This window comes from Adiantum capillus-veneris, chromosome 24, assembly GCF_014529385.1.
Source record: "Adiantum capillus-veneris isolate H3 chromosome 24, ASM1452938v2, whole genome shotgun sequence".
Taxonomy (NCBI): Eukaryota; Viridiplantae; Streptophyta; class Polypodiopsida; order Polypodiales; family Pteridaceae; genus Adiantum; species Adiantum capillus-veneris.
The window spans coordinates 45135637-45149857 of NC_140954.1; the positions used below are offsets into that span (position 1 = coordinate 45135637).

The following is a 14221-nucleotide window of genomic DNA, read 5'->3' on the forward strand; positions in this document are numbered from 1 at the left end:
ATTAAAGTACCAATTGCAGGGGCTTAGGTACTTTGCCGAAATTGATACTTCTTAAAGCTAGCATGAGACCAAACATGTACTTCCAAAATACCAAATCTAGGTATATAGGTACTTTAGAGATAGTCTTTGTGGTGCTCATTAAAGTATCAATTGCAGAGGCTTAGGTACTTTGCAGAAATTGATACTTCTTAAAGTACCATTTACAGTGTCTAAGGTACTTTAGTACCTAATGAAAGGTTTAGGAAAGTACCATGTTAGGTAGAAAATTCAAGTTACAATGACTTTGACCTTGTTTTGACTATAGGTTTTGATGAGATTTACTTTTCATTGGACATGTGGAGCTCTATAGGAGATTTCAAATGCAGTATCCACACATCAAGATCTCTTTCAGATGTTTTGAAGGATTGAAACACTGGTTTCTTCGCAAGTTGAAGGATAGGTACACTTGCTGTTGTATTGCTCACATACAGATGATATACATCAAGGAAGAATTCAACCAGATGAGACAAAACAAGACAGGAGTGCACAATGAAGGGTGTGGATGCAGTTGTGATATATGCTTCATAGAAGAGGTCCTAGGAAAGTGTGGAGTTGCTGCATACACGCACAATAGCATCAACAGCTTGGCTGAAATGGTATTATGTCCAAAGCCAGATGAGTCTACATTTCATAAACTGTCTTGCTTGAAGGGAGAATATGATCGATGTGGATCAAAGCGATTAGTGATCTATCCAAGAGAAAAATATGAAAATGCATTCCAGATTTCAGTAAAGGTGTTTGAAGATGTTGCGTCAGCCCATCAAGAAGGCAAGAAGCGCAAGGATCTATTGGTCAAGGAGATGGGATGCAAGGACTTTACATCCTTCCTTCAAAATCATCTAACCATCTACATCAAACACAATTTTATTGCCAGGTGGCAATCTCAACAATTCAAAGACTGCATTCAAAGGTTTCCTAGAGACGTGGTAGTCTCTGTTATAGACTTTGCTAGAAATTACTCTTTCAAGGATAAAAATGAAATCCAATCAATACATTGGTACTCTTCACAAGTCACCATCTTGGTGCACATCACTTATGTTTGGGACGAGGCTGACAGGGTCTTAAAATATATACATTTTTACATGTCTGATGACAAAGAGCATGACACATTGTTTGTACAGCATTGTATGCAAGTTCATAGTGTGTGGCTACAGGAGCAAGGTTTCAACTTCTTGAAGCGTCACTGGGTCTGGTCAGACGGATGTGCTGCTCAATTCAAGGCATCTAGACTATTTTTCTTTGTGTCAAGGTATGCTAGCTTCCTTTGACTCTTAAACAAGTGTGCGAGTTTTGTGTTCTTGCCTAGTCTTTGAGACGTGTGATTGATCTAGGTACTACTCTTTGACTGGCATTGAGATGCTTTGCATCGGGCCATGGCAAAGGAGAGCATGATGGGGCTGGTGCTATCGTCAAAAGGGCTCTGACACATGAGCAATTGAAACCTGACGCTTGGCACATGAAGTGTGCCAAGGATGTGGTCAATTTCTTGAAACATAAATTTCATGATTAAAACACCCACTCAGAGGTGACTCGATTTTTTTGGGATGTCGAAGTGGCTGATGTACCTAGGGAGAGGAAATGGAATTTCAAGCGAGTGGAAGGGTCACGCTCATTGCATTGTGTGAATGGACACTCTATGAATGACAAGTGTGCACTGCACTATAGAGCTCTCTCATGTTTTTGTTACCCTTATATGTCACCAACGCTGGAGGTGACGCCTTAACAACACACATGTCGAGAACTGGAAGTACATCAGCATCGAACTCTTGGATGGCAGCGATGGAGAAAGCGATCAATCAAGTGACGACAAAGGATCAGATTTGCCTATGTATGGTGGACATCACGATGCAATCAGTGACGCTCTGCATGTAGGTGACAACTTTGCCACAAATACGAATGAAGATGGAGCAGACTTCTACCTCTTGAGGTGCTCAAAGGAGAAATACAAAATAGCATGAGCGCTAAGAGATTCTTGGGACAATTGCATTTTTCCAAATTCATATCTGGTTGAGGGATACTACTATGAGCTAGTTGATGGTACCAAGGATGTTTATTACATCCCTCCTGAACATCCAAAAGTGTTGTTGGCATCACACTTGGTTTGATCCATCAAGATACCCTTGGAACCCTTACATGGTGAGCCACATAAGTTCAGATTATCTGTAGAAGTTTATGAAATTGTGTACAATAGCATGCCAATGGTCTTGTAGGTCTTTCTATATTGGAGCATGATAAACAGTTGTTTTGTTGCAATTACTGTTCGTTGTAGTTGAGCCCTCCAAAAACACATAATCACAAATGTAGCCTCCTGATTCTTACTTCTTTCTTTTTGCAACATATCATTAAATTTGGTACTTTAAGTACTATAGTTCAAGTTTCAAGCACTTTACTGTTTGTTCAGGTACTTATAGGGGGTATCTAGGTAGTCTTAAAGTACCAATCAGGGGTTCTAAGTGCATGTTCTTCATTGTAGAAGTGTGCAGATTAGGTACTTTAAGTCTCATGAATGCACCATATCTATAAATTTGGTACTCTAAGTACCATTGCTGGTAGTCTCCCAGCATTGTCACATGTATTTGTCTGAAGATAGTGTACCATTGTGGGTGGTTACATAGTCCCTTTTTAAAATACATGTTTGCACATTGGGTACACCAAGTACCATGGTTGGTACTTGTAGTGCTACTTTCCAGTGGTAGAATGCTAAAACAGCATGATTGTAATGACAAGAGATCTCCAATCTTGAAACATAGCATGGTAGTAGAAGCCTTCATTTGCCTGTCTCACACACCATTCATAGCCACAACCAAGCACACACTACCCACAAAATAAATTGAGTCCAAAACGACAATGGTGACATAATGGAATAATTATAAATTCAATTTTCGTGTTGCCGACTAGTTACATGTTACAGAGGCATTCTAAATGTTGCCAGAAAAAACATCCCTCATGGGAAGTAGGCATATACATGGCTTTGTGGAGAGTGTTAGCTTACAAATAGGTAGCTGTAATGACAAGTCTGTTTATACAAGGGGTTGCTACAAAACTTGGCTTCACAAAATTACATAAGTTCTTTACAAATACACCACTACATGACAATGTAGAGACACTAGCGCTTAAAGAGCATTGGCATCAATTGTGGCCCTTTCAAGTATTGTTCATAACTGGTCATCTTTCTACCACGTCGAAGTGCAGCTTTAACATAGTTGTCCTCCAATGTAGGCTTCACATTATTGAAGGTGACATCTTTGGCTGACCTATCTGTAGCATCACGCCATTTCACAAGAGCCTCCTTCATGACCTTGGACAAGAAGTCACTACGCCGCTCCTCTAGGCTAGGTACAATGATGTAGGAACCGGGAGGATTCTAATGGCATTTATAAAAACTGTTGTCAATCAATAGCACATTGCTCGCATCGTATCGTCGAACCAACTTCAGAAAATTTTTCAGATTCTTGAAAAAAATTGGTTTTCCACCTGCCATGGAGAATGTGGCTACATCACATAGCTGTTGTCCTAACCATCCACTGAAGTAGTCACAAATCTCCTTAAAACCTGTAGAGACTATTCTATCCACTCTTTCTAGCATTGCTGAACTCCAGATGTAAATATTTGCCCAACCCACAGCCCAAGCTAAGAACTGTTTTGCATCCTTGGGAACGAAGAGGTACCTGAAAACTACAACAATTCCCGCTCGATGGGCATGCATAAATCATACATATAGCAAAAATTCTAAAAATGGCTTAATCAACCTGTCCCTCGCCTCTTGGATGAGGTCGAATGCAGTAGTTTCCAGATCAGGAGGGTTAGATTTAAACCATGAAGCGCAGAGAACACCATTAAGATCAAACACTAATGCTGGTCGTGTAGGGTTATCGAATGGCAACGATGTGATTGTGCTTGGAACATAGGGTGGTGGATCTTTGATGATTATTATTTCCTCGACGAGCAGTTTGAGAGTCCCCTTTTCTTTTGGTATCTCTGTAAAAGACATGGTTGCAAATTGAAAAGGAATAGACTAAGCACCTTTCGAACATTGTACAAACATGACCGTTGCAATAAAGCAAAAAAGACAAATGGAGGCCAACATAAAATTCTCATTTGTATTCCAAAAGGAAGAATCAAAGATTCTTGACATTACAAGAGAGTGAAGACACTAAGTGACAAATGTCGCAATTTCTTGCAAACACGAGGCTTTGGGGGTTGGGAAATATTACTGGGATGTCGGAGGGGAGTACTTTTCATGGGGAACTTCTTCGGGGGAGGCAGTGACTCCGGAACTTCCTTGCTCGTCGCTTTTATATCTCCACCTGAAACCAAGACCCGCTCGACTTACACGCAGTTGAGCATGAACATAAGTTACAGAAATGACACTATCAATGAGCTTGAACCTACAAACTTCCTCTATGTGCTAAGATGCTTTTCTTGAACAATTCATGCATAAAGGAGGTCTCACCATCACTCTCATCCTCTGCTTTGTTAGATTCCTGCTGTGAACGGGTGATATCTGCTGCTCGCGCCTTTTTGGACTGTCCAGCTGCAACATAAAGGGGGGACAATAAAAATCATTCAATGCCTATAGGGATCCAAGTCCTATGGCCAAAACAACTTACCATCATCGTGTTTCTTTCGCTTCTTTGAGATCTTCACCATATCACTAAGGAAGACAGGGGAATCTGGATTTGCATCACCGTGAACCATTTTTTGCACGGCTTCCACTCCCTCTTGCGCTACAGCATCCGTCAAAGTAACATCAGCATTTTCCATTGATTCGGTTACCTTTTGTTTTGGTTCACCTCTGTCTGTTCAGAGGGCTCCACCTTAACAGCTGGGGCCTTGTCACCTCCCACATACGAGCCTTTCTCGCCAGCCAGAGTTTTGTCACCTGCCAAAGATGAGCCTTCCCTACCAGTTGGAGTTGACTGATCAACACACTGCATGTCTGTGTCCACAGTGGGGGCGTCGAGAGTTGCATCAACATTTCGTATTGGCACCTCAGCTGGTAATGTTGCTGCATAAGGCATATGACTGGAATCTACCACTGCACCACAAAAGTGTGCAAAATAAGCTAAAAGCATTCTTAACAAACTCTAGTAATCAAGGCACACATGGAGAATAAAAAACCAAGCATTGACTTTGCCGATTTCGGAACACTTTGCTTACAGGAGGGGTTGGGACATACTTTCTAGTGTATGTATCACCGCAAAACACAAAGAATGGTATCACCGCATGGATGGTCCAGCAAAACACAAAGAATGGTATGTATCACCGCATGCTAGTGTATACACACACACACACACACACGACATCGTAACCCACAAAACCTAAATCACATGCATCACAAGCTCCTGGAACAATCACTTTGGCCTGCAGTTGACTCCCATGCTTGCCAGCTGTGGGACATAGCAACATTGAATCGCCTCTCTTCACTTTCACTAGCAAGCTCTCACAAAATTTGACTTGAGCAGCACATGTAGCTTCTGATGTTACCAGATCAAGCAGTTCTTTTTGCACCACAAAGGGGAAGTAAATATTAGTCCATCTGTCCAAGATTAAAAGAACTATCATGATTACTTATACATATAGTACCAAGGGATAGCAAGGGTATGTTGAAACCACCAATTGCAAGTATTGTCAAAAAAGTAGCAAGGATACACTGTAAGGACTTATGACAGTACCAAGGATAGGCTCAGAGTACCAATCAAAAGAACTTACCATTGAAGGTACTTTGCAAAAAAGTAATAGGTACTTTCACAATGTACAAACACATGCATGGCGCTTTGCAAAAAAGGCAAATATGTACTTTTACAATGTACAAACACATGCATGGTACTTTGGAAAAAAGGCATATGTACTTTCACAATGTACAAAAACATGCATGGTACTTTGGAAAAATGCATATGTACTTTCACAATGTACAACCACATGCATGGTACTTTGGAAACAAGAAATATTTACTTTGAAAGATAAATGCATATGATTTATCAATAAAACTATGACAAGTACTTTAAAATCTACCAAGTAATAAAACATTATGTACAAAGAACCTATGTGGAACTCATGGAACTTGCAAAAAAGGAATAGGTACTTTGACAGTGTACAAACACATGCATGGTGCTTTGCAAAAAGGCATATATGTACTTTCACAATGTACAGACACATGGATGGTACTTTGAAAAAAGGCATATGTAATTTCACAATGTACAAACACATGCATGGTACTTTGAAAAAGAGGCATATGTACTTTGGGCCCAAGAAATATGTACTTTGAAAGATAAATGCATATGATTTCTTAAATAAACCTATGACAGGTACTGTAAATTCTACCAAGTAATACAACAATATGTACAAGTGCCTATGTGGTACTCATGGTTGCACCTTCAATTTGAACTACCATACAAAAAGCTTCTGTATTAATTAGCTCCAAAAAGTACCTTAAATCATAGTCACATACATGGACTTTGTGATTTCCACCAGTATCCCTCAGCTTTGTGAAGCAGTGGACAGTAAACTTCCATTGGTGCATACAAAAAGTACCATGATCATTCAATCATTATCAAATGGTAAATTTTCAGAGCATGACCTATTTGCTACCGTACCTAAGCTCTACAAAGCACCAATAATGTCTCATGGGGTACTACAAAAAGTACCATGGTGTATATTATCACATTCACGCGGTGAAATTTGACAGTTCTACCTCGTTTCTACCATCCCTAAGCTTGAGTGAAACATCTATAAGGATCCATTGGTACTTATATAAAGTACCATGTCATATTTAACCCTTGTGAAATGGTGGAGTTTAAGTAGTTCTATCTACTTACGGTGCCTTGTTAAGTACCAATAATACTCCATTGGTACAAAGTACCATGTGAAACACAATCCCAGTCAAGTGGTGAATATTGAGAGTTGATCTTGTCAACATGGTACTTACACTATCCTTTGAAAAATACCTATGGTGCTTAGACATAAAGTAAAACCTAAATACAAGGTTTACTTCTAATACACAATGTATCAGTCTTGACGCGTACCTCTATACGATCAACATCGGCTCTAATCTGGGAGTGGCTTGCATCAGCCCCAAGGGCGGTCAATGCACTTGAGAGAGCAACGATCTTTGCATCAATCACCAAAACTTCAGAATCAGAGTTACCACCTGCGCCCTTCATGCTGGCCTGTAGTGTTTGCAGCTCACTCAATTGCCCTTGAAGCACGGCTGCAGTTGATAATGTTCCCTCTATCTTCCACGTGCTTTGGCTTTTCTCTTGTAGTTGGACTTGGGCTGCACCTATTGTGCTTTTCACACACTCTAGTTTTGTCTTTCTTGCAGCCAACATCTGCTCCACTTCTGCCAAAATCTGGAGGTTAACAAAGCTGCAATTCAGATTAGACTGAGAGCCCAAACTGCCAGAAATAGATCCTTTCCGTGTCATCCTCCCATGGTCAATGCGAGACTTCGGAGTGAACTGTGTGGTCTGAGTCACCTGCTCACTGTCCTCATTGCAATCAACCCAATTCTTGAGCTTTTTTTCCATCCCACCCGGGAGCTTCTTGCAATGGTCTAGGACTTGCTCACCAAAAACAGCCAATGCAACCTTCCGCTGACCCTTTGGACTCTGCATGGCAGCTGGACATCTCTCATATACAAAAAGGGTTGAAAACTTACGCATGATTTCTTTGTTGGTTGGCATGGCTTGATACACTTTGTGAAACAATAACCTGCATTCTTCTGCATATTCTGGCCCCACTTGATGCAAGAAGAGCCTGCCACCTTTCTCCCTTTTCTTTGTGAAGACTGACATCCAATCCTCATCTGTCACATCCACATCAGACAAATGCTGGTATAGCTTGCCTTCCAAGCTCAAACCGTACTCCTCATGTAGGTCATGTCGTGTAAAGCAGAATCTAGTCTGCTTGGGATATTGCACCTTCCGAGATGCTACCATTGGATTAGAAAAACAGCAAATGTGCATGTAAAACAACCATGCGTAACTTTTACCACAAAGTACTATCATGACAGGGTGAGCCATTTATGAGAAGGAAACGCGTGATTACCATTGCTCTTATCAGAGACAGGAAAGGTGTCCTTTGACGACATACTTGCCCCACTCTTGGGCTTGCTGCTGCTAGAATGAAGCTGGCGGATGACACCTCAGCGGGCGATTTGTTTGGTAAGGTGCTTAAATTTGAAGTCTTGTCCATTTTCAAGTAAGTTTAACACTTTTTTTGAAATGATCATTCACCATTAGAAAATATTTCTATTTAGTGCCACAACCAAGAAGTTAGGCAATCATCCACAAAGGGCGTGCCTAATGTTGACAAACGACGTACCTCATTCAAGAAGCCAGTGTCTTTTATGCTAACTAGTCATTGGTGGCAATGGTGAAGAATGCTTTACCGGTCTAACTGCATACAAAATCAAGTTTTTGTATCCTCAAAATAGTTTAAAGCTGGTTTGATACTCACTTGATATTCTCTCTTTCCATCTCTTATGACATGCAATTTTCACCTTCTACATCAGTGCCTTTTATTGCTTGGGGCTTGGCTTACATTATGCCTTACTAAAGTATTGAGCTCTTTGGAACCATTGTGAACCTCTGGATAAGGCTTGTGTACCGAGGGCCTACAATACCATCTAAAATTTTAGTTCTAGCATCTTCTATCAAATCCTCATTTGAAGAGTTGCAAGATTTAGAGATGTTTGTGAGAGTGACAATAGATATCTGGGATTTTGAAAAAAATTGAGTTTACATTTTTCCCGAGTTTACATTGTCCACGGAAGCCCAAGATCTATGTGGTGCTCAATCATCCCACCGTAGCCCATCTCCTCCCTGCCCGTGTGAGATATGGGCTCGGGTTGGGGCGGCGGGCTCAATGGCTTACATTCCATTTTCAGGGTGAGATGATTGGCTTATGCACCCAATTATGCGAGTGCTCGGGCTCTGTCTTGGACTTTTCATTGCTGATGCTTTACCTACCGTTGAGCACTGTAGTGTTTTGGGGGATTTCGACATGCTCGAGGACCCATCTGACAGGGTGGGAGGTAGCCACACTACTCAGCATGGCAGTCAATTATCTCTAGGGCGATATTATGTATGAAACTGCGATTGAACGGTGTATGGCGTCACGAGGCTTTTTTGTGGTAGCAAGGGGGGTGCCAGCCTCTCAAGGCCGGACACACCCCAATGAAACCCTCATTTTCTAGATCTAGAAGGGAAACCTAGGAGATGACCTTCAAAACTCTTAACACCCCCTCTCAGATCTTGGGTACACAACAAAACCATGAATGTGGGGGCCTCCAAGAGTGATGAATGAGTCTGACAAGTTCAGTCCACCATTGCATCAAGCACAGTGTCTATCGAGAGAAAACCACAGGCCCAAGATAGGATAGACAATCCTGTCCACCAAGGGCAAATGAATGTAAGCAACCACCATTATCATCTGCCAAGTTCTAGAAACCTGTGTGAGCCATACAATCTAAAGCTCTACCGCATGTACACCATGTTGTGTGGACATGTCAGCAATAGCTATGGTCTACGGGAAAGAAAGTAGGAGATTGGCCGTGCCTCCTCTAGGAACAAGTCAAAGGGGCATTGCAGGCATCTGTGTAGCTCATTGGGCAGTTTAGAAAGTAAGAGGATCTTCTTTTGGGAAATATAAGCTTTGCTATATCAAAACAAGCTTATTTCCTGCACATTGGTGTACATAAACTTTCCCAAATTCCTTTTCTCTTGCCCTTTTCAACATTCCAAGATTGACATTGCTATCACTACACTTACAAGAAAATAATTGACTTCATACATGTTCACATGTGCCTCAAAATCTGCTTAGTGCTTTGCTTCTAAGCATAATGGGTGCAAACAGGCTGTGGGCATACCTAGGAACACGGATGGCTTTTTGACAAGCCATATAAATGGAACTGTGTTGGCTCTTGTACAAGATATACTTCGCTTCGCATGAGGTCGGTGCCTTTGTTTGAATGCAATCTTGCAAATTGCTGTTTAAGTGTACATGCACGGACGTCAACGGTTCACTAGATGTATGTGTGTGCACATGTGCCAAATTGCCAATCAAGTAGGTATGCTTGTCTGTGTGTGTGTGTGTGTGTGTGTTTTTTTTCATTTTTTGTGGTGGTGGTTGGGGGGGGGTGTTCATGCGAGCTACACGTCACATAGATGAGCACATGTAAGCACCTTCACTACTCTTAGATTCAAAGAGAGACGCAGAAATGCCTTGGCAAGTTAAGGACATAACATTTTTAAAAGCATGTTTTCCAAACCTCACATTTCCCAATGTTTGACAAGCACCCAACACCATATGCCATGTTACAAAACTAGAAATGGGAGACATCCTCTCAGTTAGAGCTATTGCTTTGTCCAGTTGGCCTGTGCGGCTAAAAAGATCAACAAAACACCCATGGTGCTTGAAGGTTGGGACAAGGCCGCAGTCTTTGCTCATCATCTCGAAACAGGTTTCGCTCGTAGTGAGAAAACCACTGCGACTACAAGCATTAAGAGCGATGAGAAATGTAATGGAATCCGGTTCTATACTTTCACCCAACATTTTGTTGAGGACATGAAATACTTTAAAGCTCTCTCCAAGGTTAGTGTATCCGGCCATTAGCGAGTTCCATGTTGCTACATCACATTCTCGAAGTTTGCATAACACCTCATAAGCTGTTGCAAGGGAGCCGCATTTAGCATACATATCGACCAGGGTATTGCCAACAAGGGGGTCATTCTCAATAAGACCCATCCTTGCAATCTCAGAGTGTATCTCTCTACCTACATTAGAGGCCCCTACAATGCCGCAAGCTTTCAGACTGCAAACATATGTGACGGCGTTAGGAGAGATGCGCTCAGCTTGTAATTTCTCAAAACAATCCAATGCTGCCTCTGCACACCCATGATCGGAGTAGCCTGTAATAAGAGCGTTCCATGCAACTAGATCTTTGACTTGAAGCTTGTCGAATACTTGCTGTGCCTTGTCAAACAAGCCAATTTTTGCATACATGTCAACTAGTGTACTGCCGACGAACAGATCGCTTTCTAGCAACCCTGCAGATTCAATTTGTACTTGTATTTCTTGACCAGTCTGTGCCGCCTCTATGTTACCACAGGCTTTCAAGCTGCACGCAAAAGTGACTGCATCCGGAAGGAAACCCTCTGATTGCATCTGCTTGAAATACTTGAGCGCCTCACAACTACGACCAGAATCAGAATATCCTGTGATAATTGTGTTCCATGACACCACATTTCGGTTTTCCATTCTGCCAAAAACCTGCTGTGCTTGTGCAAGCACACCACATTTGATATACATATCAAGCACCGAATTGCAAATAACCAGGTCTAGTTCAAGTAATCCTGCCCTTTCGATTTCAGCGTGAATTTCTCTGCCTTTGTCTACTTCTCTAACACTAGCGCAAGCTTTCAAACTGCAAACAAAGGTAACAGCATTTGGAAGAACCCCCTCAGACTGCATCTGCCTAAAACATGCAAGGGATTCTTCAAAGTATCCATGTTCTCCATACCCCGCTATCAATGCCGTCCATGAGACGACATCTCTAACTGGAAGCTTGTCAAGTACCTGATGGGCTTTTGAAAGAGAGCCACATTTGACATACATGTGAACCACACTATTGCTAAGAACAAGGTCGTTTTGCAGCAAACCCATTCGCTCGATCTCAGAATGTAATCGCCGCCCTCTTTCTGCAGCTTTTAAGCTGCTACAAGCTTTCAAACTGCAAGCAAATGTGACCGCATCTGGTGAAATACCCTCACTCTGCATCTTGTCCAAACATTGGAATACTTCATCTCCCTGCTCATGTGTGGCATATCCTTGTATCAATGCATTCCATACGACTATATCACGATTTGAGAGCCTATCAAACACTTCTCGTGCCTTCGCAACAAAACCACACTTTGCATACATATCAACCAAAGTGCTCCCAAGAAAGTAATTACTCTTCAACAAGCCTTCCCGCTCAACCTCATCATGGACTTCTTGGCCCTTTTCTGTAGCTCCTAAGATTGTACATGCTTTCAAACAACAAACATACGCCACTGCATCTGGTTTCACATTCTCCGAATTCATTAACTCAAAACAATTGAGAGCCTCCGCTGCCTGGCCATGTTCAACATACCCAGCGATCAGAGTCGTCCACAAAACAACATCTCTGATGAAGAGTTTGTCAAAAGCCTGACGTGCTCTGGATAGTAGACCGCACTTCAAATACATGTCAACCACTGCACTGCCAATAATAGGGTCCATTTCTTGCAACCCCATTTGCACAATGGTGGTATGAACCTCATAACCTTTACGGGCGTCTTTGAGCTTTGCACATATCTTAAGTGAAGAAAGTAGGGCATGCCTACTAATAAAAAAACCATCTTCCTTGTGCATATCTGTGTGCCAAATTACACGGGTATTCTGGGACCTGGTTGGAGGAGTCTTCTCAATGTTGAAAACAATAAGACTCTCACCACAGTGAAAGGTGCAGTTCCATGCATTGTAGCAAGTATTCCCATTTTGTCGAGCATTGCCATCATCCAACTCTTGCTACATGTGCTATATCAGGCTGTTACTGTCTTTTCTGAATGCAATCTTGAAAAGCTGGCACATGGGCTTGTCAATGGGTGGTTTGAAAGACACAACCAGACCATCAGTTGTTTTCTGTGCGGTGATGTGAATCAAGAGGCTCTTGCCTGGTTCTCTCAATCGATTGCATTCACTGCGTGCTTGACTTCATAAACACTTTTAGTACAAGTATCTGTGTTAGTATGACTCCGTGTACTTAAAGAAAGGATGCTATGGTGTCTTTCTGATTGCAATCTTGACGGATAGGCAGAGAAATCCGACATGTCACACCGAACGCAGCTCAGAATGGAGGCAAAAACTCCATAGGCTCTCCAGGCCTTGCGGCTGCTTGGACGAGCAATGGCGTGCAGGTGCTCGTGGTGTTCTCCAACGGAAGGAGAGCGCCGGGGGGGGGGGGAAGAAGAAGAAAAGAATTTTAGGATCAATTTTTGACACAAAACACAGGTACATTACTGCCCTTCATTAGAGCATATTTAATGGTGATTTACTTCATGAATGTGACTTGAATTGAACTGAATTGTTCCCTATCATGATACACTAGTATGTATGTCCACATGGCATAGCTTTGACATGCCCTCTTGCTTATGGTGAGGTTGGGCTGATAAGCATTACAAAATGCTCTCAAGCCCATAGCTCTTGCTTCATCTATATAATAGCCTCCTCTTAATCAAGAATATTTGGAAAGGATTCAACCAAGAAACATGGAGAACATTATGCGAAATCCAACAAGATGGCAAACCCAAGTGCATGGAAACAACATTTAACTTCTTGACAAGCCATATCTAGACCGTAGACATGCATAATCTTGTAGATTGGTAAACACAATTGCATGGAGTTGGTATTTACCTTCTCAATGAGTTAGACCTGGACCATAGATCTTGAAGGATAGCTTGGGACACTTCTTACACATGTGCTTGAGGCATTGCCTCAAGTCCGAAGTGAACCCAATCACTTCCTAGGGATGTTTATTGGCCTTCCAATTGGATGACTACATGGAAACATTCTTGAAGTGTTTGACCTAGACCATAAATTTCTAAATGACCAACTGGGACACTTCTTCCACATGTGCTTAAGGCATTATCTGATGTCCTCAAAATACCCAATAACTTCCTCGCGATCCTCGTTGGCTTGCCAATGGTAGAACTTGTTGCTACTCATAAAATGTGGTTTCTATTCTCCCAAAATCAACTCATTGTTGGAGTCAAGTGCTAATGGCTCTTTTTGTGTGTGTCCCCTCTAGCCATGTAGATTGCCCTATCGTGTACCCGTATGTTTCTCCCAAATCTCAATATATTGCTTGGTTTAAGCCTTGCTTATGGCTCCCTTTGTATGTGCCCTCTCTAGCCATGTAGATTTCCACGGTTGCAAATACTATGTGATAGCCTATATGCACCCCTAAGAAGCAATTTGTTAGAGTCCACTCAGCTTGGTGGCATATTCTATGCGGTATTTTAAGGTGATGTATCCCTTGATTTTATGTTGTATGGACAAATTCTCCTTCCTGTAAGGAATGTGTGGCAACTCTATTTGTCCTAATGCTTTCAGTGATATCAAACGTTATACCGAATAAGTATTTTTGAATCCTCTAGAT

The 14221-nt window shown here is 41.8% G+C and overlaps 2 protein-coding genes across 2 annotated transcripts; one reads left to right on the forward strand and one right to left on the reverse strand.

The window, feature by feature from the left end:
* Positions 1 to 470: 470 nt before the first annotated feature.
* Positions 471 to 6307, forward strand: LOC147426300 (uncharacterized). Its single transcript, XM_086498908.1, has 2 exons — positions 471 to 832; positions 6196 to 6307. The coding sequence occupies exons 1-2, from the start codon at positions 471 to 473 to the stop codon at positions 6305 to 6307; spliced, it is 474 nt and encodes a 157-aa protein (XP_086355034.1).
* Positions 6308 to 9070: 2763 nt separating this feature from the next.
* On the reverse strand, positions 9071 to 13032 carry LOC147426301 (pentatricopeptide repeat-containing protein At3g09040, mitochondrial-like). The gene has a single exon (XM_086498906.1). The coding sequence runs from the start codon at positions 12433 to 12435 to the stop codon at positions 10201 to 10203; it is 2235 nt and encodes a 744-aa protein (XP_086355032.1). The 5' UTR covers positions 12436 to 13032; the 3' UTR covers positions 9071 to 10200.
* Between the last annotated feature and the right edge of the window lie 1189 nt (positions 13033 to 14221).

Excerpts from the sequence above, each read along its gene's own strand:
- LOC147426300 (XM_086498908.1), top strand. The coding sequence starts at position 471 with ATGATATACATCAAGGAAGAATTCAACCAGATGAGACAAAACAAGACA. Across the intron at positions 833-6,195 it reads AAGCGCAAGGATCTATTGGT|CATGGATGGTACTTTGAAAA; the intron begins CAAGGAGATGGG and ends AATGTACAGACA.
- LOC147426301 (XM_086498906.1), bottom strand. The coding sequence starts at position 12,435 with ATGCACAAGGAAGATGGTTTTTTTATTAGTAGGCATGCCCTACTTTCT.